General features: G+C 35.5%; 1 protein-coding gene across 1 annotated transcript; it reads left to right on the top strand.

The window, feature by feature from the left end:
- LOC149793072 (signal peptidase complex catalytic subunit SEC11A) lies at positions 1 to 27225 on the top strand. Its single transcript, XM_089966970.1, has 6 exons — positions 1 to 159; positions 6583 to 6692; positions 13545 to 13694; positions 14319 to 14438; positions 19898 to 19955; positions 23007 to 27225. Exons 1-6 carry the CDS (start codon positions 100 to 102, stop codon positions 23055 to 23057), a joined length of 549 nt encoding a protein of 182 aa, XP_089823096.1. The 5' UTR covers positions 1 to 99; the 3' UTR covers positions 23058 to 27225.
- The last annotated feature ends 574 nt before the right edge of the window (positions 27226 to 27799 follow it).

The raw sequence follows: 27799 nt of genomic DNA, 5'->3' as shown, positions 1-27799 counted from the left end.
AATGTGCACAGCCAAATCATCAATATCGAATCCACTTCCGCTTTCCGGCTTTGTGCGGGCTGACTATACACGTATTGAGTACCGTAAAAGAAACTAACAATGGGGGCATTCATGGACTTCGGTTTTCTGGATGATGTCCGACGAATGAACAAGAGACAGGTACATTTAAAGATGTCATTACCGGAGTAATGTCCATGAAAACCATGCACTGCCATGGTTTTCTTGAGGGACACTACTACTGGGCATACCATATGGCCAGTTGAATCAACACGTTTCATATTCTAATGCTATTTTATCAGACTTCGTTATAGCGTTGTATTCGTGCCATTTATGTGCCAGGCGAAACCCTTGTGCTTACAATAATAATATGAAATAGTCAAATCATGAAAGGAGCGCAGCTTACAAAAGCAGCAAGCCAACATCTTGCAAAGTCTTAGTACTACACTGTAAGACTATCACACGTTATTTATGGTTTAGTGCTACGTCTTACTGTCCAAATATAACGGCATTATGTAGCGTGTTTCGCTGTTGACTGATAACGGAACGAGAGACCAAATTTTCAAGAATATCTCAAACTTTGCAACACATATTGAAACTTTTCTACAAATTGAAGTCATGTTGATTTAGACGGACTTGACGTTGATGGACCTGTTTTCAGGTTACGTTGACCAGCATTTTAGTTGGTTGAAATGCGATGGAAGCCATGAATCTCGAAATTGGTTAAAAGGATGTTCAGTATCTTGAATGATACAAAGCCATCCTCAATATTAGTACATTTTTATTTAGTCCTAGTTTCCTCTGACCCTTGCCACCCCATTTTTGATATTTGGACATTTATGTTGGTGTGTAGGGACAGAGTCCATTCCCTATAGAAAAGTTGGAATTCGCTGACACCATTTGGTGTTGGCATGGGGTAGCTGCGTACTAGCTGTCCCAGCAAACTTTAATGACCTTTCATCAAGACATATCTGCATGAAATCGATAGGAATATGATTTATTTTCTCAGAAATTGTGATCATAACATTCGTTATGTCTTTAATCCGCTGACAGACGAGTCAAAAGTACATTGTTGCTGAAATTTTCCATTTGCCGAGTATGTTTTCATAACAGTCGATGCATCAGGGGTAATGCTTCCTTTGAAATTTCTGCAAACTGTTTTATTTGTGTTAGTAGCATAATGCTGCCTTTCATACATGCGTAAGAAATTTAACAAAGCGGTGTTCTGAAGGATTTAATTCTGACTGAAAAGAAGAGGAAATTTACTTATCATCCACTTACAAATGTCAGTCTTTGTAAATAAATTAATTGCAAGCAAGCTGCCAAAAATCTGACGAAAAAGATAGATTACGAGATAATGCCTTGTCCGGTTGATCTCCGTTAACAGAAATATCAACAACAAAAAAGAGGATATCTCACAACATAATGCACTCATGCTAGATGTCAAGATAAGCGGAATATAATATAACAATGCACTGTTTAGATGGTTTGTCAATATGGACATATAATTTTTTATGTAACAATATATAAATTTCAGTGCATTTATATTGTTTGTGGCTTCTTTTCATAGGGCCTCTGAATTTCTCCACTCCAAACCAGTGGTTGTATATACTAGTTTTAAATGGCCAACAATGTTGCCAATGAAAAAATCGCTAGATCATATATTTTGCCGCTAATGAGGAAAACAAATCCCTGTTTGCGACATTGGCAAAGCCCTACACGATCCCAGAATAAACTTTTTAGATGTTATTTTTGGACTTTTAAGAAGAAAAAACTACTTTTTTGTGTATGAGAAAAATACATATAAAATTGCAAGAGCCACACCATGATTGTCTTGTATTATTCAAGCGCGATCTCCTCCCCAAAATGTTATTAAACTTTTAAAATTTTTTTGTTTACTTTTAAGAGATTTTATTTCGTATATGAGAAAAATTCATCAGAGGTCTCGCTAGGATTTTAAAACTAGGAGTCCAGGACTCCCATTTTGGTAAAAATAGGAGTCCCACCATCAAAAGTTGCAGTCCCTTCTTTCCTGTAGAATCAACACAGATGTGAGTGCATCTATTTTTAGAGGGAGAGGTTTTCGTAATGTAATCACTTACTTTAATATAACTTCATAAGTTCATTACAACAGTCCATTGACAGGATTGCAGATTTATGGTTATTTATTTGTCTGCGTCCTTGTAGTAATTTTAAGCAATGGTTAAATAATATCTGATTTGCTTTTTTCCCCCCGTCTTTTCGCAAATACGTGTCAGGTCGGAAAACATCTTAGACGGTAAAGCTCATCTTGCGAATTCCACAAAATAGCATTGCCCCATACATTTTCTGACCTACATAAATTGCATTTTAAAGTTAAATCTTTAATAAAATAATACCATGGCTTTGCTTTCAATGATCTGTAAATTTTTCTGAAAATATTTGCCCGATGATGTACGAAAACAGACAATCTAATAAACTGGTACATCCCAGACTTGGCGAAGTCCGCCATTATTTCCCGTTACGTCTACTGGTTCACTTAGAGTTTCAAACTAATTTTATGACAAAATAGTGTACAAGAGGCAGTTAATATGTATCCACATCACCAATTCTGATCTTAAAACACATGTTTGTATGTTTTATCATCAAAGGATATCATGCAGGAAATTGATAGTTGCTACCTTACTCAGAAATGGGTTAATGGTCAGTCAGCTATCAAAACATATGCTTGTGAATGGGCAAGAGTTTGTTTGTCAACATAAGTGATATCAAAACTAGGCCTAGCTGCTGATGTCTTGATGTATACATTTCGCTTCAATGCTAGTACTAACCGGGCTAAGGCGAGGGGCATTTTAAAAAAAGTATGGTCAGTCAATGTACCTCTTAAATAGCTCTTGTTCGTCCATCAGAGTGATACTAAATTTTGTCAACCCAAGTAAGGACTTATTCCAAACACTAAGCTAGGCATCACACACTTTCTTACACTTAGCTACTGTCCTATCCGAACTATCAATTCTAGCAGCTTTAGCATCTTCTTAATCTCGTTACAATCTTCGTAAGTTTGCCGTTTAACCCCAGAATACTTATGCAAATTTAAGAATGGTATTTTGTCTAAGTTTCAACATGTCTTGATTCTCGTGCACTACTTATTCCGATACATTCGGAAATGAACACAATAACGAAAGCTAAAGTTGTTTATTTGATGTACTTTTATAAATGACCACATGTACATCTCTGGGTCTTTCTGACTCTGAATTCAATCACTGTAAATATAATTACATTTTCACATCCGGTCGCCAGTCATAGCCTTTGAAGTTGCCGCCCAGCTATTGCATCATGTTCTTTTTTATATACTCTTATAATGGCAACATGTATGTACATAAGGGATCTTTTAGTCACAGAATTCTGTCATTGTAAATATCAGCACAGCTAATAATTGATCAACACATTTTCCCACAAAGCAGGTGGCTGAAGCAGGACTGTCATTGTAAATATCAGCACAGCTAATTGATCAACACATTTTCCCACAAAGCAGGTGGCTGAAGCAGGACTGGCAAGTCTTTGAATTTTGCCACACACCTATTACATGCGTACGGAGGACTCCCGCCTCAGTGATTTTTTGCATCCCAGATAAAAAAATTGGCATCCAAATATGCGTAATTAAGCGTTTCTGAGATCTCTGTTCATGTATATGAAATTTTGGAGCTACACCACAATCATGTTACATCCAAATTCATGTTATAGTGGAGTCACGCTGTATGCCTAGCATAGGGACATTATGCTGCAGACATGTAGCATCGTGTCTGACAAAGTCGCATCATCCTGACACCAGGCTGATCAGTCTTAGTACTAACCTAATGCTGAATGCCAAGCAAGGCAGCTGCAAGTACCCTTTTTATAAGTCTTTGGTATGACTCGGTCAGGGATCGAACCCATGATCTCCTGCATCTGAGGCAGATGTTAGGACGAATTAGGCAACAGGAGTGGTCATTGTTCACTTAAACAAACTGCTTCCATATTTAGCATTTCTGATGTTTGACGATGTTATTGGCATTGTCTATTAAAACAGCTGTCATGCGTCAACTTTTTTTTAACATTAATCCCACAGCTCCTTTGTGCCCATAACAGAAAAGACATCGACACTTATGACATTAAAGGTAATGAGTTGCAGAAATTAGTATACAGTGGTCCCCCTCTTATCCGGCCACCCCTTTTGCACTGGGAAAGTGACCGTATAATTGGTGGCCTTTCCAGAGGAGGACTAAATTTTTTGTGAGATGTATGCATTTAATATCTTCGTTCAAAAGTAACATTAATTATTAAAAGGTTCTTCTTGTTATAAAAATAGACTTATTTCAATTGAATATACATTATAGTTATTGTTCTTGGCGTAGGCATGATATGTGAGTGTGTATTGTTGTCATGCACGTTGCAAAGCTATTCAAAAATGTCATTTAAAACTTGGTATGTACATAATTCTTTTTCCAATTGCTCCATTTTCCCACTGCTGATGATTAAAATTGTTTTATTTGAGTCTTTTCTACTTAAAATTGTTCGGCACGTCTACGCTCCCCACCTCACCCGATATCATTGAGTAGAAAAACTGACTTTCATCTAAAATAATGTCTCCATTTACATGATGACATGTTAATGTTTGGTAATGATTTATGCAGACAAAACTTTTGTTGAGTGGAGAAAATGCCTTCTTCATAAAGGAAGCGATAAATGATTTTTTGGTCTTTGTCTGGTACCCTGTTTTGTTCAAGGTTACATTCTCTGTGTGTGTGTTAATGCACAAAATCTATTTTTAGCCTATGCTGACCCTGTTATGATCATGACAGTTATGTCCGGTTGTAGGCCTAATAATCAAAGTGCGACAGATGTGTGAAACCCAAGACTCTATCATAACATTGTTGAGCCCATTTCCTGTAAATGTTGGCTTTTATAGACAATCATATAATATTAATCCTAATGTTACATGTACTTTTAGTCAGCACTTCTTTCAGTAACGGAAACTTGACATTGGTAGACAAATTTTGATGATATAGATAATCTGATTACTTACCTTACGTCACGGTATGAATTAATTATTGGTTCTGGATACATTTGGAGAAAAAAGTGGCTGCTTGTGAGGGGAAATTTTTCCATTTTTATACTAATATGCTGGTTGCGTTAGGGGAGTGACCATTCTTGAGGGGTACTTTTGAATACAAACTTGTAGCTGCCAAGGGATTCTGGATGTAAGAAGTGGGTAGCCGCTGGTTGGGGGGGGGAGGCCGTTCAAGAGGAGGACTACTGTATTTTGCAGAGTAGACTAACAAGTAATCTTTGCTTTTCTTCCTGACATTTCTGGTAGTGGAGACCAACTGTACTGGGCAAACTTTGGAAAATGGATCTTTCTGCCAAAATAATTTTGGACTATCAGCCACTCACTAGTAATTAATAAATATTTTCCGAGCTCGATTATGTGGTAGGTGAAAATCTTCCTACAAGCACATGTCTCATACTAGAATACAATTACATCCTATAAATGTCAATGACAAATATAAATAAAACCTGGATATTTATTTATTTCTTTTAATTTTTTTACTAAACCGCTCCGGTGGCCTAGTGGTTAGAGCATTTACCTTGGATGCAGGAGGTCTTGGGTTTGATCCCTGGCCAAGTCACACCAAAGACTTACACGAATGGTACTAACAGCTGCCTTGCTTTGCACTCAGCATTAAGAGATTAGTTTTAGGACTGGTCGGCCTGGTGTCAGGATAATGTGACTGGGTGGGACATCATGCTTCATGTTTGTGGCATGATGCCCCAGTGCTTGACATCACTATAAACTGTCACACTGCAAACATCGTAGTGATATGACTGAAAAATTATTAAAGCTACATTAAAAATCCAAATCACACAGACACACATAGACACACATACTGTATTTACATGTAAATGAGGATTGGTATTTCTTTTTTACAGAAATCAGAGTTTGATTTAACCTTCAAAAATCACAGATGGTTTAGATAAACAGATGGAAGTTGCACAAAATGTATAATTTATTAATATATGTATTTCTTAAAATATATAATTAATAAGTAGTTGTCTATGGTTATTTGTTTTCAATTTTTGCTTTGAAATTTTATTTTATCCTTTGTCCATAGTTCATTCTCAGAAGACATTGAACAGCAATTATCTTTTTTTAATATGGAATGCATGATCAACTGGCTATATTTTTAAATTATGTTAATTTTTAGCATCAGTTACCATGATGCTGGCAATTCACATTAAAGCCCCAAAGGGTATTTTTCTGGCTAAAATTGCATGTCTCAGCATTTCGGTGCCATTTCTTCACATGACATGATGTCAGCATGTGTATATGAAGTCAACAAAAATAAAATTATCTGTGAACTCAGGTATTTTTTTTACATATACAACAATGCGCAGGGGAACTTTCTTTTCCAAGATATTATGCACATTTTAATTCTTGTCTTAGGGCCCTGCATCTGTCTGTCTGGCCATCACCAGTTGCTTTTTACACTCTGCTGCAAATATATCTGATCTGATTACAGTCAAACTTGGAATGTTGGCTTATATCATGTATTGACCTACTTTCAGCTGTACTACCAGGTGCTCAATTTTGGGATGATCGTCTCTTCAGCTCTCATGATATGGAAAGGCTTGATGGTGGTGACGGGCAGCGAAAGTCCCATTGTGGTAGTTCTGAGGTTTGTACTTTTCAGCCTTGATATGGGGGCATCTGGCTCACGGGTTTTCTATTTGTGGTGGAGGGGTTATGTGTGTGGGTATGAAAATCGACAACTTTGCTAGGAGTTTTTTTTTAGTACCTCTGCAACCCTTTATTTGATGCACCTTATAATTGCATATAACATCACATGATTCCCTTGATACCACTCCTGCTCTTTGGTTCTGCCATTAGATGGGACCATGAGGTACAGAATTAAAATAGAGTAATGATTTAGTTCAAGTATTTTGTTCAAGTTCATGGTCACAAGGCTGTGGCCTTGCTGCCATTGTGTGTTGTCCATCATATGATCACATGAGATCAGCATTGCATATTTCCACAATGGAGTTTTTATTTCTGAATCAACTTTTGGTCACACTTGGAACATCTGGTTATATCGTTATTATATCCAGAGTCTAAACAATTTTAAAGTCTGGCAATCAGAGCCATTCTAAATCTAAATTGGGTCCTTCCCATGTTCTGTTTGAGTTGCCAATTAGGCCTGTCACCCCAAAAAGTATTTTCTACATTTACTTGAAAGAAGCCTTGAAAATGCAAATGGCATTTGGCATTGGCATTTTATACTTTCTTTAAAAGAACAGGTACATTATTAATACTCATTCTCCTGCTGGGGTTTCATTTGTAGGTCCCTACATCTTATGATGATCATCTGTAAAATTTTGTTGGTTACTTATAATTAGCATTCACTTATCTTGCAAGAATCTCAGTCAGCTGTCCCTTGTTCGATCTGACTTGGTAATGCATCACTGGCTAAGCATATGATTGTTTGAAAATTAAGATAAGCTTGGGGTTAGTGACTGTTAGAAGCATCCATTATAATGATTTTTACCCAGAAAGAACTGAGATTGTTACACTGTATTGTAATCCATTTAGTTCAAAGAATTTGTGGCCACTGATTCTATTGATACAGAAGGAGTGTAAATAGTACTCTCAGATCTTGCTAATACCTCAGGAATGACTATAACAATAAACACTTTGGGGACTCCATCCTTAGAACTGGATATCTGTATTGCAAAATGCAGTTTCAGGAGACTATTTTGAAAGTTTTACACCTCTTTGACCCTATTGTAGACAACTTATCCACGTTCTGGCTAGAGAGAGGTAATTTCGACAATATTATTGGCATCCATCTTGGACCCTAATTGACTACGAGCAAATGTACTTAAAAGCAATTCAAGCGGAATGGAATATTGTAAACATTCTGGCATGCAAAATTTACTAATGCTCATTTGGGATATTTCAAAAAGATATTCTGGAGCTGCCCTAATAAAAATTTCAGTAGAAAAACTGTAATTAGAAATCTGGGATATTTCAAAAAGATATTCTGGGGCTGCCCTAATAAAAATTTCAGTAGCAAAACTGTAATTAGAAATCAGGGATATTTCAAAAAGATATTCTGGGGCTGCCAAGCAGCCCTAATAAATATAGCAGAAACAAAACTGTAATTAGAAATCTTCCAAATACTCGGTCAATTTTCATTGTATTAGGGTAATACTGTGGGTGTCCTTCACAACAGCTGCATTAAATATACAGTCCATAGTCAGATCTACAGTATCCAGTCCATAGTCAGATTTACAGTATCGAGTCCATAGTCAGATTTACAATATACAGTCCATAGTCAGATTAATAGTATCCAGTCCATAGTCAGATTTACTATATACGGTCAGTCAGATTTACAATATATAGTCCAGTCGGATTTACAATATACAGTCCATAGTCAGATTTACAATATACAGTCATAGTCAGATTTACAATATACAGTCCAGTCAGATTTATAATATACAGTCCATAGTCAGATTTACAATATCCAGTCCATAGTCAGATTTACAATATCCAGTCCATAGTCAGATTTACAATATATAGTCCATAGTCAGATTTACAATATATAGTCCATAGTAAGATTTACAATATCCAGTCCATAGTAAGATTTACAATATACAGTCCATAGTCAAATTTACAATATACAGTCATAGTCAGATTTACAAGATACAGTCAATAGTCAGATTTACAATATATAGTCCATAGTCAGATTTACAATATACCATCCATAGATTTAACTGAAGAAGGCTTCTAGGGAACTAATTTATTGGTAGTGGAATTTTAAAGAATAATCCAGAGTTATATAATTTTTAAGAACCTTTTGTCCAAATTTAAAACAACCCTTGCCTAAACCAGCATGTGCAGTTAGCATAGTAAAATTAAACTTTGTTTTAATTCAAAATTAAAATATGAATTGTGGTAGTTGCACTTGTTTCTTGTGATACATTCTGTGATTTGGCACATGGTCATGTGTCTCATTCTGAGTGTAAAAATAGAAATGTGTTTTGATTGTAAAAATGCAGAATTTCTAAATAAAATTTTTTTAAAAAAATTATGTTTGGTAAGTATCATGGAAAAAAATCCATTTTTTTATCCAGGATTTTATTTTAAACAAGTGTGTGAATCCTGAGTACTGTCATGTTGTATCAATCTTGAAACTACTATTTTTACTGCTTGATTTTTAAAAAAAGACTAATGACTAATGCCACTGTGACTTAATTTCTGTTTTCAACTTAAATTGAGAAAACTACTTCAAGGAAACCAGATACTGGTATATGTTAACCTGAAGGCTAAATCAGAAATTACAATAGCAGAGTTTTATGCCACAATTATTAAACATGTCACACCTGAGCATGCATGAATTGTGGAAATTGGACATGATTTTTCTCTGTTTTAAAGCAGAATTCTGCTTTTCTCCTGACTTGAATCAGATTTTTCTTGATATAGTCCATTTTTTGTATCATCTCCTGTCCAGTTCTTTTTGCAATGACCCTTGTAAATTATTTGTTCCAGATATTAGTTAGCACACAACTCTTGTAAAGAGTATTCTGATTGGTCAAAAGTTTAAATTCATCTAATGAATCTTCGTGTAATGGAAACTGATGGCAATGGAAAAAAAGAAGCATGCTTTAAAACATGGATTCCTGAGTTGTTGAGAGAGACCATGACACAAAATGGTTAGGTAAAGGTTTGAAAAACATATGGAAATGGGAATGGCTGGAGCGAAAAGTTGACGGAAATTTAGTTGGTCAGCTTATAAGAAAAAAACGTTAGAAAACTGGCATTTTATGACTTGTGTAAGAAAGCTCTGAATTATGATAAACACAGTTGGAAGAGTTTAAAACACCACCTACAAAAGAAGCTGCATGCTGAAAAATTGAAGCTAAGAAAGCATCTGGAAAAAGTGCAATTAATTACTATAAGAAGAAAGATTTCTTGCATGAGAGAACAGATGTTGAGAGAACAGATGTGGCCCTCTGTAAGAATATGCACACTGCATGTTGCCAATACAAGCACCAGCTTGAAAGGAAAAAGGCTCTCATTGAGAAGGAAAAGAATCGATTGCACATTGAGACAAAAAGGAAGGCTAAAGAAATCTTTGCAAAAGCTGCAAAAAGAGTTCAACTGGCATATCAACAGATTGTGTCCAGTGGAGAAAAAGACAAGTGAATGTATGGGATTATTTGTATATAGTTGATGTACTTTTTATTGTTTATTTTACAGATTTATTATGAAAAGAGAGAAGTATAATATATTTGCTGCAAAAATTGACAAATTATTGTGATTTAATTACGATGTAAAGACTGACTTGCACATGAAATGACTTCAGCATCAATAGTATTGGAGAACAAATTCCTGTGACTATAAATATTGTGAAATTATTAAAGTAAAGTTGAACATTTTTGGTAAGTTTATTAGTTTTTCAAATGATTTTGGTTTATTTTATGATCATAATTAAGTTGTACCAGGAGCAGTTTTTTATGAGTGTAATGGCAAGTTGCCTTTGGCCTACTCGAGACCCCATTGGGGGAGGACCCCCAAACCCCTCCCCCTTAAAAAAGTTTCAGCTTTTTTTTTATGGAACACTGAATTCAAGTTAATTATGAGTCCTTCTATGGCAGAATATAAACAATGCTTCAGTCAGCAGTTGGTTTTATTCAATAGCTTGCAGGTCTGTTCACCACTTGGTCATGAAGCCCGGAGTTTGGATTTGTATTCCTCCAGGTGGGGATTTCAGCTTGGACTCAGACTAAGATGTGTCTCCTTGTCAAGGCTCTTGACATGTTGGACAGAAGGCATGGACATTCTCAGATGTGCCTTGCTGTTTTATCCCTCTTTTGCAAGATGGTGACTTGACTAAGTGTTCTTTCCGATCAGGAGAAGTTGCATCACATCTGTTCTCAGAATTTTGTTATGTGGGGATGAGTTTTGTGATCCGGCAAACAAAAGTAAAATTTCCTCTTGATAGAATCTCATGAATACCTGATTTCTTGGAGAGACTGGATGAGATGTCATTCACAGTGGACTTATTTTCATCATGAAGGCTTCATGTGGAACCTCTTCATCATCTTAGCTGGTGGAAAAATTGGGGCAGGATTTTGACTGGAATGATCTGGAACCTTGCTCCTTTCTCACTAGTGCCTGAAATTCAGACTGGGGGACATTCCTCAAGACTGAAGGAGTAATGATCTTGGAAATTTTTTTAGCTGTACATTAGCATTTTTGGAATGTGGGATTTTTTTCTTGCACATAAAGTGTGTATCAGCCTCATGGGATCAGGGTTGTAGCACATCTCTGAGACCAAGGGGACACTCATGTTCCTAATATCTGCTTGTAAGTTTGGATCCTCCTCCATTGGACAGCTTCAGAGATGACACTCAAAGAATCCACCACTTTCCAGGCAAGAGGAATGTTCTGGCAGATAGCTTGTCTGGGCAGGGATGAGCAGACCTTTTGATTTGATAACTACACTGGTTGGTAACCAAGACACTTTTTCATCTGTGGGGAAGGCCAGTGGTAGAATTGTTTGCAACAAAGCTGAACAAGAAGCTACCTCTTTATGTCTCTCCAGTGCCAGACCAGGGAGCATGGGCAGTGAATGCCTTCAGTCTGAGATGAGATCAGCTCTACATCTATGCCTTTCAGAATAATGCCCCAGGTTCTTCAGTGAGTCAAGACTTCCAGGTCATGGCTCATCCCGATAGCTCCACTGTGGTTCATTGACCTCCTCAACCTGTTGGTCATTGATCACAGGAAATTACTAATGAAAAGGGATCTACTGTCACATCACAGAGGTTACAGACCTCCTGAAATCCTTTACCTTCATGGTAGCCTTGTATTGAATAATGTGTTATGACTCTGTGGTCCTTTGTTATGTAACAGAAAGGAATTGAAACCAACAGTTTGATTAAAATTCTAGAGGAAATAACAGTATTGTGAATTAAATCCCAAATAATCTTAAATGTCCATTTGGAAGTCCAAAAATATAGCCTGTTCAGTATGAATTCCAATAGTCCTGAATGTGTTGATGTACTATCAGAATGGTATAATCCTTAGAGTCTTTGACTGAGTACTCAATAATCCCTAAGTAGTGTTTTAGTCCAAAAGGTCAATGAGCCTTTGTAATTCAATGACTAATTTAAATAAATAATTCTTCTACAGCTATAGCTGAACATAACTATAAGTGATTCCACAGAGGAATGAATAAATTTTCTCCAAAAGTCTTTCTATAGAGACTGTCACCAGACCTATGGTGCAACAGAATGGTCTAGAAAACTAATCATTTCTAATGGGGAAAAAATTCACCTGTAAACAAAGTCAGGTAGACAAAACCCTGAGTCATGACAAAAATCAGGTACACAGTATAAGTTAAATGTACCGGTACACAACCCTACCAAGATCCATTTCTGAACAAGGTTGTGAATTGCAGACTAGTAGGCAATTGATATGCAAGGTTTACAATGCCAAGTAGAGAACTTTCTGTATTTGTGCAGTAGTAAATGTGTTGATCCTTGCTGCCTTCCTGTTAACTGCAGTTGTAAATTTTCTTTTTTTTTTCTGCTGAAGGAAAGAGATTGTTAAGTATCCGTCATCAATAGCTATAGAGCAGCCCTCTCTCTAACACTCTTGAGTTATTTCTTTTTTGGCTTCACTATTGGCTCAGACCTTTTTATTGAAAAACTGATCAGGAATTTTGAGCTCCTGAGATCAGCTCATGCTCATAAATATTGAATTGGAACCTCATGTGTTTCTGTAGTTGCTGTCTATGTCTAAGAAAATCTTGCCATTAAAATAAACCCTCTTCTCACACAGCAAGAATAAGGAGTGCACATGCTTTAGCATTGGAAATAATAAATTGAATAAAGTGTTTTTTTTGTCAGACAGGACAAATTTACAGAATGATTGGGCTTAGAATAAAGAGAGCTGGTGCCATATATATTCCTTTATAAGTTAGATCCAAGTGCAAGTTAACTAGAAATTGACCTGCTGTCTGTGGTGACAGATCTTGGTCTATGTTGTTGTTCTACTGTTTTTTTTAATTAGTTCAAACTGTATAGACTATGATATGCCACATTATGATTTTATTATGTTGTTTGAAGTTGGATCTAGCTGTATAGACAATGTTATGCCACATTATGATTTTATTGTCTATGTTGTTTGAAGTTGGACCTAACTGTATAGCTGTATAGACTATGATATGCCATATTATGATTTTATTGTTTATGTTGTTTGAAGTTGGATCTAGCTGTGTAGACTGCTATGCCACATTATCATTTTATTGTTTATGTTGTTTGAAGTTGGACCTAACTGTATAGCTGTATAGACTATGCTATGCCACATTATGATTTTATTGTTTATGTTGTTTGAAGTTGGATCTAGCTGTATAGACTGCTATGCCACATTATCATTTTATTGTTTATGTTGTTTGAAGTTGAATCCAGCTAATATATGCATGTGTATATGGTAATTGCAGTTTTTACTTTCATATTTGCAGTGGCAGCATGGAGCCCGCCTTCTTTCGGGGAGATCTCTTGTTTCTCACAAACTACCAGGAGGAACCCATCCGTGTTGGAGAGATTGTTGTCTTTAAAATTGAGGGCCGAGATATTCCTATTGTACATAGGGTTATAAAGGTTCATGAAAAGTAAGATAAATGTGTCAATCATGAGCTGTTCAGCTCATTTCTGTTCGTCTTTCTTACTATGTTTACTTAACACACTGTATCATATTGTTGTTCACTTCTGTTCAGATATGAGGCCCCAGGTGGTGAAGTGTTCTGATGTGCTCACCTTTTTATGGGTTTGATATCGTGATTTGGCCAGCATGGGTATGTGAGAAAGCTTGATACTAGCTTCCCATGAATTGGTGGTTCTTCCTCCACCAAAACATACTGGCTGCCATGTATGTGCCAAAATTAAACCATGATATCATTCTAATCATGATCTAGTTTGTAAAACAATTCATTTAATATCCAGTTTTATCTTTTTCTTTTACAATCTTCATTGCTAATTATACTTTTCTGTATATACACTTACATGCTGCTGCTGAAGTAATGTATTATGGATAATTTTCAAGAGTAATTTTTAGGGCTTATGTTTAGAAACTCTGAAAATTAATTTGGCTGAACTATTGATAGTGGCATTCTTGTCAATTTTCAAAATATTTGGCTGATTTAATTTTCTGGACACTATATTCGGGACATATTTCAGGTTAATAATTATTACCATGCCCATATGGATATCAGTATTAAACATTTGTATCATTGCAGGGAAAATGGAACAGTGAAATTTCTAACCAAGGGAGATAACAATTCCGTGGACGACCGAGGGTTATATGCCCCTGGACAACTCTGGTTGGAAAAGAAGGATGTAGTGGGCAGAGCTCGGGGGTAAGGTTCCATTTGGTTTAGAATTTAATTTTCACAACAAATTCTCACCTTACTAATCTTTTTGAGATGGTTCTTCCTTTGGCACACCTTGAAGTATGAGAAATGTTCAGTAGAGATTTTAATGCTTAGTTTCTTAAGGTAATAGCGTAATGTATTGAGTTACTGCTTTTTCCCACCCTTATAGTTTGGTTTTGTAGCTGACAAGTAGTGAGTTACTGAAGGGAATCGTTTACAGTAATACCTTGAACATTCACGAGGTTAGGTTCCAGAACCAGTCGCGATCAGGAGGAATCACAAATGTTTGGTACGAGTCACTAAAAATGCTAATAAATGCTTATTTCTAGGGTTTAAACCCTAAATATGACCCAAATCATGCTCCCAAAGCACTTTAATTTCATTTAAAAGTTAGCTTAATACATTACCCTTAAAAAGAGAAATAAATGGTTGATGTAAAAATAGATTACAGTATCGCCTAATGGGTATTTGCCACACTAGCGCATTTCCAGTATAGTACATGTATACTAATATTACCCCTATGCTAATTCATTGGCTGCCGTTTTCTTTTGCACTCACAGTAAGGTAAAACCAAGTAATGAATGGGACTGTAAACTTAATGACTGACGTTTTCTTTGTCATTGTCAGGAAGGTAAACTAGGTAAACTTCATATGTCACAGAAGTCATATAACGAAGGTACAATTCAATAAAATAAAGAAAACATGTACGTAGAGGGTACTAATGAAAATTTCGCGAATCCGTGAATTCGCGATTCCAGAAACGCGAATGCACGAGGTATTACTGTATTATATGGAGATTCTTCATCATTGCATATTTTCCAGAGTAGTTTTTAGGGCTTTTATATTTTGCAATATCTGTATTGTCAGCATTAGAACAACGTGCACAATCATGTAGACAGTACAGAATTTGATCATGATACTAATTGCTTGAAATTTAACATTACAAGGTAAATTACAATGAATTATTTTAAGTTCTGTCCTTTTTTATGTGCTAAGTACTGTCAGTTCCTTCGGGGGTCTCTTGTTTTAAATTTTGTAAACTTGTGATTTTTATTTTACATTCCTTCTTAGTAGAAGCGCGGCATGTCATTTCACTTGGGTGTCTGTGCATGTATGTCACTATGTCCTTTCATACGCAAAATTAACCCAAGTGTTCCAGTTTGTGTGTCCCTAATGCTTGCAGTGAGACATCTTGATTCATTTGTGTCTGACCATCTGTCCCTAGAGGCTTGAAAGCCAGATTGCACAGAAAGCACTCATTGTGAACAAGTGAAATGTGACTAGTGTATTTGCATGTAACTAATTGGATTTTGAGGCAATTATAGTAATTTGTTACATTTTTGTGTAATCTTTTAGACTTTTTTAACAAAAGCTTGTTTGCGTGGTTAAGCAAGATCTTCCTGAGATAGAAGTTGGTAATCACATTTGTCTTTATATGCAGATGATCTGATTAAATTCAGGTTATTACAACAATTTTTATATTATGATTTTATACATCTATCTTTCTGTTACCCCTGTTGTTTCTGAACAATAACTCTAGCTGTCCACCATCCACAGTTACCAATCTTTGTGAATATCTTGGATTTTGGGGTAAGGAAGAACCCAATCAATTTTTCAGGCTCAAAAGGTCAAAGGTCAAGGTCAGTAAGACTGAAAGAGGAAAAATGGTTTCCACACAATGACCTAAAATCTCCATCATCAGTAGTACTGTACTTGGAGATGGCATGCATTTAGAGTAAGGAAGAACCATGTCAGTTTTGGTCTCCAGGGGTCAACATCACATTAAATGACAGAAGAGAAATAGTTTCTAAACAATAACTTTAGTTTTCCAAAATCTAGTCCCCAAATTTTGTGAATGTTTTGCACCTAGTTTCATTAATGTATTATTGAGTTTAAAGATCAAAGATTAAGGTGACCGTGGCAGAAAGAATAAGAATTGTGTCTGCACAAAACACATGTCTCACCCAGATGCAGATGGCTTGCACATCAACTGAGGAAGGAGGCAGCTGATTTTGAGGTTTAAAAATCTAGGTCACTGACTGAAAGAAGAAAAGTGGTTTCTGTTCAGAGGTTTTAATAATCTATGGAGGTTTAGGATGGGCATACCTTTCATGGCACTCTTGTCCAATTTCTTTTGTGTTTTTTCTTGCATTTTAGTCAGAAACCACTTAAGATCAGTAAATTAAAAAATTGGTTGGAATATTTATCCGAAAATGACTCAGTTGGATTTTAAGACCCCATGTTTGACTTTTATCTTTGCTCTACACTTGCATCTTATTAGCAGTTGCATCTGTGTCCCATTGGACTTGGACTTTTTGGTCTGCAAGTCTGCTGTGGGGTCATGTGTTTTTCAACACTAATCTGGTTTACTTTTTATTTCAATATAGTTTATACAACGTTCTTCAGATTTGTAATATACCTTCAGTATGTGGTTACCATTACCTTGTTTCATCAGATTAATGGGTCCTTTCTTGGGTGAAGTTTTTTTTTTACAATGATGGCACATTAGGCTCCAGATTCAAGTTTTTTACTTTACATATACTTCATAAATGTGATCATTTTCTCAAGTAGAGCTGGCCACTTCACCAAAGTTGGTCCCTGTGACCTACATTTCATGCATCACTAACTGGTTAATTTTACTGCTGTCACTTATCTGCTCTTGATTAAGAAATCATGCAGCTTAGTTTGTGGATGCATCTTGGTGAGTTAAAATATAAAATTGCCAAAATTAAGTTGTTTTGACCTTGACTATAAGCTTCATTAACTTTATGTTATGATTTTTCTGGGCACAGATGGCCACAGAGTCATGGAAATTGATATGTTGATGTCTATTTTTGGGTACAACACCTTTCCACCCATGTTACCATGCAGTTTTGAGGAATTCAATACCAGCCTTCTAAATGTGGGTCACTTTGACATATTCAGGCCTGAGCAACCTAGAGTAACCAAGGATTTGGAATTTAGCTTATTGGCAGACTGCATGTGCTAGCTATGGCCATCTTTTTCAGATTGAAAAGCTAAGACAGAAAAGCTTGCTGTATACATCACTCCCTTGATAACTCGCAAACCCACTTATAACATGGGGTCAGGTGTGGATCCCATTTTTTTAACCAGAAAATACCCAAACAAATTATTCCTATTTTTTGAACTTGAATAAAATTGCATTCAAAATTGGTAATGGAAACTTTGATATATGGCTCTTTTTATCGTCAGAAACAGTAGATAGGACCTGGAAATTTTAATCAACATTATGAAATATCAAATTTAAAAATAGGTCAAACAAATTATTTATATTTTCTTTCCAAATGACATTCCTAGTACACTGCAATTAATGATATGTAAGGAAATTTCGATCAATAAAAATGTCACCCAGTGGAGGCAGTACTTTAATAAATAAATACAAATTAAATTTTTTTATTATTAATTGAAATTTGTGTTCTAGCTCTGTCTTTTAGTTCCTTTTAAGTGTAATCATCGTAAATGCAATGTGTCCTCTTGTGATTAAACATAAAATGTGTCAGTCTACCGTAACAGCTATGTCCACGAGCGTTTCTCAGAGAACGCTAATTAAGTGCCAACCATGTTTTGATAACTGACTTGTGGAAGTATTTGTTGAATTGTTGCACTGAATTAAAAGCTGGGCTTCTTTGTATTATCATGTCAGTTATGTCTTTTGAATGAAATAAAGGAGGTGGAATGAAAAAAAAAGTTAAAAGGCATGAAAATCCTACAAACTTAAAATCTAGTGGCCCTGGTCATATGTCAGGTGAACTCACTTCATTTGATTAATCAAACACTGTTATAAATGTTATTATGTATATCACATAAACTACCTTAAATTAACTCTTTCATAACTGATTAAATATAACAAGGGAACCAAGCAAAATGAATACTTCGTAAAATATAGAGCTTGATTTCACAGATACAGACCATTGTGGGCAAGCGAGTTTCAGAGAATTCTTGAACTGGCACTTAGAGATATCCTCAAGGATGATCAGAAGTTTCATTATTACTTCCAATGAAATCATGACATCAATATTGTACTAATTGAACCATATAAAAAATCGAGTTTTTAAGTAGAAACAAATGTCATGTGTTTTTAAAAAAAGGAATCTTGTTTGGTGGTGTGTCAACAGTTGGTCTAGTTCCCTGCACTTTTGACACCTGATTTGGCAGGATAGTATTAAACACCACTATGGGAACCAGACCCATCAAGAAAACAAAAAGCAGTGATGTAATACACAGATTTTTTTGCGTACACTTGATGGTTATTGAATCCAGTTGGAACAGTGTTCACATGTTGGACATTTTGAAAATGTTTTTAAACAGAATAACAAACTTCATTAGAAAAAGTGCATTATGAAAAATTATTATCGGCGTGATTGCAAAATGAGGATTCATTCATTAAACATCCCATTTCCCTACCACCGCCCCACCCCTTGTTTTCTCTCTGTCTAAGCAAATTTTTGAGGTCTCTTGGTAATTTGCTTCCTCGCTTATAGTGCGGTCTATGTTTGTGGACCCTGTTGAGGGACAGGTGTATCTGTTTTTATTGTTAAAATGTGAATTACCTTTTAGTCATTAATTCTTGTTCATTATTACTAATTGCTGCTTCAGAAAAAGTCTAAAAGGATAACAGTTGTGGTGATTGAAAGCCCTTATTTGTTATTATACATGGTTGATGGTGGATAATACAGATTTATCATAGCAATTTTTGGTTGACTAGTCCAGTTGAAATATGATGGGTGATTGAAAGTATATCCTAATCCTGCTCTCCCTCCACGATCACCCCGATCTCAATTTCTGAAACAAGCATAGATCTCCGTTAAAGTGTTGCTGTCTTTAACAAATTTCTCTCTGATCATTTCTCATTTTGAAATATTACATCGATTCTATTAATATTCTGTGATTATGTTTTTTCCATCAGCAAGACATAAAGTCCAGTATTTCTATTTAAAATTCTTTTATTGGGGTGTAGAATCTCCAGCAAGATCATAACTATACCATGTGACTTACATTTATAATTGGGGTGTCAGTCAGTGCAATTGTGACTGGCAATGCACAGCTGGGTCAAACAAAATGTTGGATCACCACCACTTAAAATGTTTTAAAACAGTTTATGATCCAAATATCTGAAATTATTTTATTATGTATAGTAATGAGCTACCGTTTGGTGTTTGGCACTAGGAAGGTTATTGCTGCAGCTATAGCTAACAATGTCAGCTGATCTGATATTCTTTCAGCAGATAAGTTGATGTAAGGTTTATGAGGTAATAAATTACTAATATGCATGGAACATTATGACCATCTTTAACAATTTACACCCTTTGCCACTGGCTCCGGGTGTTCAGGATGGTCATAACATTTCATTCACACCAGTAAGCTCACATGTAATTAATATTACGCTTTATTAATACTTTAATTATGTCAATCTTATTTTTCAGATTTGTCCCTTATGTTGGAATAGTTACTATATTAATGAATGACTATCCAAAATTTAAGGTATCCATCATTCTTTATCTTTCTTTTCCTGTCATCATATTTATATCTCTCTCTGTCTTCCCTGAAAAAATGGTTAAACATACCTGTTACTTTTCTTGATTTACTTGGGATCATCCCAAATTATTGATTAAAAATGCAGAAATTCTGTTTTCAATTTTTTACCCGAAATTCCTGCATTTTAAAAATGCACCAAATATTTTTAAAAATACCGTTTCCTGGCTGTGCAGAGAGAGCAAAAATTCTGCAAGGAATACACTATTGTCATACTGTGACAATCTGTTCTTTTCCCATAGTCATCTTTTATAATGATAGAATCAACACTAAATATCAATGAAAATGGGAAAATGATAGATTTTCATGGCATGACTGCAGAGAATCTCAGAAGCACTTAATCATGCATATTTGGATGCAATTTTATTTTATCTGGGATGCAGAAAATCACTTATGCAGGAGTCCACTGTTAGCACAAAATAGCTGGGCGGCAAATTCAAAGGCTTGCCAGTCCTTGCTCAACCACCCACTGAGTGGGAAAATGTGTCATTATAAGAGTACATCAAAGAACATGATGCAGTAGCTGGGCGGAAAGTTCAAGTACTTCAACTAGCTGGTGAGTGGTGGGAAAATGTTTCATTTATACTCTTTATTTAGTTAGTTCGAAGTGAAAATAGTGCTTATCTGAAGATTACTGCCATGGTGGCCATATAGAAGATTACTGCCATGGTGGCCATATTGAAGATTACTGCCATGGTGGGCCATATAGAAGATTACTGCCATGGTGGCCATATAGAAGATTACTGCCATGGTGGTCATATTGAAGATTACTGCCATGGTGACCATATTGAAGATTACTGGCATGGTGGTCATATTGAAGATTACTGCCATGGTGGCCATATAGAAGATTATTGCCATGGTGGCCATATTGAAAATTACTACCATGGTGGCCATATTGAAGATTACTGCCATGGTGGGCCATATAGAAGATTACTGCCATGGTGGCCATATAGAAGATTACTGCCATGGTGGCCATATAGAAGATTACTGCCATGGTGGCCATATAGAAGATTACTGCCATGGTGGTCATATTGAAGATTACTGCCATGGTGGCCATATAGAAGATTATTGCCATGGTGGCCATATTGAAAATTACTACCATGGTGGCCATATTGAAGATTACTACCATGGTGGCCATATAGAAGATTATGTTATTGCTACTTCTCCTGAATGAAACTTTGTATCAGCATAAATTTTCTTTTACACATCTTGTTATGTAGTTGGTTTCAAATGAGAACGGTTCAGAACTGATCTCAAAATGCCTGCTATGGTAACCATCTTAGAAAAATTAGACATGAGGTTTTCACTAAAACACTTGTAAAACATAGCTTCTCTTAAAAGAAAATTGAACCAATCTGAACTACAAAATGGCAACCATAAAGGCATTGGTGAAAGATGATATTGTCACTACTCCTCGTGAATAGGGGGTTGAAGCTATAACAGCAAGAAGAGTACCTCTTTCTGTTTGTATGACAATTTTCTGTGCTGTCCCTCATTTACTTCTGCTCCTGCCAAAGTCCTCAGAGGCAATGTGAGAGTATAGTACAGGAACATGTCCACAATCATTCTAATTTATTTAACCCTTTAGACAACATGTGATGCTCATTAATACAACAAATATTGCTACCAGGGTTGCCATCATGAATATCAGAGATGGTTTCATCACTTAGTTAATAAAAAGAAACAGCCTTTTCCTAGAATCATGGAAATTCTTTTTGACCAGTAGTGTGTCGATCTCTTCCATTTATCTTTAATGGTTTGTGGGCATGATAATACAAACAAACATGAATGGAATTTGTTATGAAACAAATTTCTGGATATATCTGAAGAACACCTTTAATAATGTGTGTTCAGTGTCATATCTTTGTTGTATTTTTTAAAACTTGAATCACCTTATTTATTCAATTGTTATAATAGATTTTAATCCAACTTTGCAAATGGCTATATCTTTATGGTGTATGGGACAAGTTCAATGCTGTTCCTACCATGACATCAGCTTTAAGGTCAGAGGTCATGGCTGATTGTTACACTGCACTTGTGAAAATATTTAAAAAATGTAATACCATATTTGGTATGAGTTTTTAAGAAACATTTGAGACGTTTTCAATGCTTGGCAGTTTAAAGGAGGGAGTTAACATACTTATGATGGTTTGATGCATTTTATTTTTTTGACCAGTAGATCATCGGTCCATCAATGGACTCTTGTTTTTATTTGAAATTCTGTTGTTTTTATATGAAATTCTGGAAACATAAACATTATTGATTTATTAATAGTAGACCGCTTCAGTGGCCTAGTGGTTAGAGTGTCTGCCTTGGATGCGGGAGGTTGTGGGTTTGATCCCTGGCCGAGTCATACCAAAGACTTATAAAAATGGCGCTCAGCATTAAGCGGTTAGTGTTGGGACTGGTCGACCTGGTGTCAGGATAATGTGACTGGGTGGAACATCATGCTAAATGTCTGCAACATGGTGTCCCAGTGCTAGACGTCACTATAAACTGTCACACTGTAGACATCGTAGCGATATGACTGAAAAATTGTAAAAGCTACATTAAAAATCCAAGTTACACATTAATAGTATGCTAACTTGCTGTCTGTCAACTTGTCTGTCTGGTTATATTGTTGTTTGAGGTCCTCTGATGTCATGATACTGTAAAGCTGGATGTAACTCATTTTAGTTTTTCAGTTTCACTATTTTCACATCAAGTTAACCTACCATCTCCTAATTTTATAAAGATTGCCAGACTTTTATTACAAAGTAAAAACAAATCATTTTATTGATTATAAATCAAACTTTCGTGGCAAAATATCTAGCGAAAGTATGAAACAATATTTCACACAATAGTGTGTCAATTTCTTGCCTTATCCTTTGTTAGTTACCAACAGTAATCACTTTTCAAGGCATATAGGCTTTGAAGATATCCATTTTTCTAAATGATTTTTAATATATATGATCAAAATATATATACTTGGGAAGCTTGATGATTCATTTTGTTTTTCAGTATTTGATTTTGGCATGCCTTGGAGCGTTCGTCTTAATCCATCGAGAATAATGTGTAGCTGCAGAGATGGACAGTATAAACTTTTGATATCATTTTCGTGGAGATAATCTGGTTGCTGGGACTACCTGCCGCATCATTTTATACCATGAAGGAATATTAAGATGGAAATTCTAGTTTGGAAAAATAAATTATAAGAAAAAAGAGCATGAAATGCATTAATGTGAAGCTTTTTGTACTATATTATATTTATGAAAAATGCAGTGTCTGTTTTGAATATATTTATGTTGTCAATAATTATTCACATTGAAATAATGGCCCTTGACAAGGATTGCGTTACTAGGTAGAGATTATCAGTTTAATGTCTTATGATGTCCATAACAGCGGTTGTAAAAAGTTGTATGTTCCCAATTTATCCATATACCTGACAAGAACAAGTATGGGTATAAAGTGTTTACATTTTATGTTTTTGTTTATTTCTTGAATTCAGCAAAAATAAATTCAAAGGGGGGAGGGAAAACTAGTCTTGTTTCTTTCAATATTATGTATAAATTTTATAGTAATGCATCCTAGTCATCTTATTACAAAGTTCTTGATATTATTGGCACCAATCAAAAAGTCTTTAAAGGAGATATTTACCTGGACTGCCCTTCACGTTGTTACAGTACAGGGGAATTCAAAACTGGAGTGGGTGGGGTTGGGGTCATCTTTTCAGAATTCATGCACGTATGTCTTTTCATGGTTTAAAAATGTCATTGACCATTTTCTTTAATTCCTCCATTTATCTTGGATGATATTTTGTTATATATTTTAAAAAAAGGAGTCATGATAGTACAGTACAAGCACAAAATGAATTTTGCATGTCAAATAAAATGTGACTGTTTTCAGTTGTTTTTCATTATTTTGAAAAGTTTCGTTTAGAGTTTAAATCATTCTTACCTACGTGTAATACACAACTGTATAAAAAAAGCAATTTTTGTTCTGAGAGTACTACTGTAGGATTTTTTATTGTAATAGTGATTCCTATGTATGCATTTACTTTGAAGAGTGAATGGGAAGGAATTCATAAATGAAGATTTTAGTATCCTTTGATACTATAGTTTAATGTTGAGGAGCTAATGGGAAAGGGAATTAATTAATGAAGGTTCTAGGTGCCCATGATGCTATACTGTTGAAGAACTTACTAGTATTCTTTTTTGTACGTATTCAAACATGTTTTTATTTTGGTTGACATTTTGTCAGGTTACCGTTTTGAAAATGTACACTAGGAGCCAACTTTTTGGGAATTTTTTTTGCAAGAATAACTGCATACATGGACATGTAATTGCATTATTAAAATTGAAGGCAGGCAGAAATTTGTCCCATGCTTGAAAAATAAGGTTCTAAATGCAGTAATTAAAAATTTCCAAGGATCATCCAAGTAAGAGATGATTCGGGTAATGTATTTTGAAGCATCACTTTATAATTTTATGAAAGTAAAGTTAACAGTCTTGACGAGTGCTTGACTTTTGATGGTTCTTTTGAAAAGGGCTTGCATGTCAGTGGTTCTCTTGAAATGTGCATGAATCTGATGTGGGATCCATATTGTGCTGGAAAAGTGCTTGAAATGATAAGTAATCATTGAAAATTGATTGACTTTTAAAACAAATGTATTTCATTGGAAAATATTTATTGATACCAATATCAAGAAAAATATAGATTAATTAAAAGGTCAGCAACTTTTTCAGCCTGGAATTGTATTTCCACATTGACCTGCTAAGATATATCATAAGAATTCTGATTGGGTCATTTTTGTGCTCGTTAGTACTCAGCCTCATATAAGATTGTAACCAGTGCATGACATTAATGACAGCATGCTATGTTGAATGGGCCAGACTCATTTTAGGATTGTAACCAACTAAGGATGTTTAAATGACTGCATGTTGTGATGACTGGGCCATTAGGACTCAGCCTCATTTAGGAATGTAACCAACTGATGACATTAATGACTGCATGTTGTGATGACTGGGCCATTAGAACTCAGCCTCCTTTAGGATTGTAACCAACTGATGACATTAATGACTGCATGCTGTGTTGAATGGGCCATTAGAACTCAGCTTTGTTTAGGATTGTAACCAACTCATGACTTTAATGACTGCATGCTGTGTTGAATGAGCCATTAGAACTGAGCTTCATTTAGGATTGTAACCAACTCATGACTTTAATGACTGCATGCTGTATTGAATGGGCCATTAGAACTGAGCTTCATTTAGGATTTTAACCAACTCATGACATTAATGACTGCATGCTGTGTTGAATGGACCATTAGAACTGAGCCTCATTTAGGATTGTAACCAACTCATGACTTTAATGACTGCATGCTGTATTGAATGGGCCATTAGAACTGAGCTTCATTTAGGATTGTAACCAACTCATGACTTTAATGACTGCATGCTGTGTTGAATGGGCCATTAGAACTGAGCTTCATTTAGGATTTTAACCAACTCATGACTTTAATGACTGCATGCTGTGTTGAATGGGCCATTAGAACTGAGCTTCATTTAGGATTGTAACCAACTCATGACTTTAATGACTGCATGCTGTGTTGAATGGGCCACTAGAACTGAGCCTCATTTAGGATTGTAACCAACTCATGACTTTAATGACTGCATGCTGTATTGAATGGGCCATTAGAACTCAGCTTCATTTAGGATTGTAACCAACTCATGACTTTAATGACTGCATGCTGTGTTGAATGGGCTATTAGAACTGAGCCTCATTTAGGATTGTAACCAACTCATGACTTTAATGACTGCATGCTGTATTGAATGGGCCATTAGAACTGAACTTCATTTAGGATTGTAACCAACTGATGACTTTAATGACTGCATGCTGTGTTGAATGGGCCATTAGAACTGAGCTTCATTTAGGATTGTAACCAACTCATGACTTTAATGACTGCATGCTGTATTGAATGGGCCATTAGAACTGAGCTTCGTTTAGGATTTTAACAAACTCATGACATTAATGACTGCATGCTGTGTTGAATGGGCCATTAGAACTGAGCTTCATTTAGGATTGTAACCAACTCATGACTTTAATGACTGCATGCTTTGTTGAATGGGCCATTAGAACTCAGCTTCATTTAGGATTGTAACCATCTCATGATGTTTAAATGACTGCATGCTATATTGAATGGGCCATTAAAACTCAACCTCATCAAATAAGACCACATTACTTAAAAAAACCAAAAAAACTTTGCACTTTTTCTCCAAATTGGATAAGAACAAATATAGCTTCCTGATATCATTGTTTCCAAAGCTGACATAAATAATGCGAGTCAGCTATCTGCTACAATAATGCCAGTCATCCATCTGCTACAATAATAGCAATCATCCATCTGTTATTCATGCAGTTACTATAAACATAGACAAATCTCAAAACAGCTTATGAAAATCACACAAATTTACCAAATTTGAGATAAATTACTTGCTTCAGTGCCTTTCAATTTGGAGAAATGATACCAATATGCCATAATAATTATGGGTGCTGTAAAATGACTAAAACCAAAATAATAATGATGATTTATTCTTCTAACAAAACACTCATCAGATTAGGTCTACATGGACACAAAATATCCCACTAACCTCAAGTACCTGTCACTCTGCTAACTTGTACTGCATTTTTAATTAACAAATATCCAGTGAACAGTATGGGTCTACTTGGATCTCTTGTTATGTTTAAACTTAAGAATGATCATGTTTCCAATTCCTGTTATCATAGTGATTTCTTGGCAGCAATCCTTTGCGTTCTTATACTAGAATTAAAATTGTTTAATTTTTAAGTACATGTGTGTTTAAATGCATTGTCAAGGTCTGGATTTTTAATGTATATCAAACCTAAGCAACATTATCTAGTCTCATGCATCTAAATGTTATTATAAAGAGTGTTCTAACAAGAGATAGAAACCAGTCTGGTTTCATTGCTAAAATAATGACATCATCACACTGGACATTATGAAATACCAGTGCATGTACCTTTTGACATGGTTTAGATCTGTCATTTATATACATGTCAAGCTCAATTAATTGTTTACATACATGTTGAGTGCTTGTTTGAGTGACAACATTGGTTGAAAGAAAGTTTTTTTTCTTCTTCACCCTTCACAGCCAACATCAACAGCGAGTGATGCTTTCATGTATCCTTTTAAAAAAAAATTTTCATAATAAAAAGATAACAGGTGCATTTTGTTTGCTTGTTTATTTTAAAACTTAAAACCCCATTTCTCACCCTCCCATCCCCCCCCCAAATAAAGGGGAAAAAACCCCAACATATGTAACTTTTCTGGTTTTCAGACACAAGTTTGACACTAATCAATGAGCCAGCATGGTATCGAGACACAAGTGTGACACTAATCAATTAGCCAGCATGGTATTGAGACAAAAATTTGACACTAATCAATGAACCAGCATGGTATCCAGACACAAGTTTGACACTAATCAATGAGCCAGCATGGTATCCAGACACAAGTTTGACACTAATCAATGAGCCAGCATGGTATCCAGACACAAGTTTGATGCTAATCAATGAATCAGCATGGTATCCACGCACAAGTTTGACACTAACCAATGAGTCAGCATGGTATCCAGACACAAGTTTGACACTAATCAATGAGCCAGCATGGTATCCAGGCACAAGTATCTCATAGGTTAATAAAATCTAAAACAATAGAGCTTCTCACCAAGTAGACACCATATATTATGATAACATACAGAACTTCCTCACGACAAGATCCTTTATGTTAATATGGTTCCTGT

This window comes from Sinohyriopsis cumingii, chromosome 8, assembly GCF_028554795.1.
Source record: "Sinohyriopsis cumingii isolate HCF-2022 chromosome 8, ASM2855479v2, whole genome shotgun sequence".
In the NCBI taxonomy this organism is placed as follows: domain Eukaryota; kingdom Metazoa; phylum Mollusca; class Bivalvia; order Unionida; family Unionidae; genus Sinohyriopsis; species Sinohyriopsis cumingii.
Note: the sequence above shows the minus strand (reverse complement) of the source record. Positions and strands in the feature narration are given on the sequence as shown.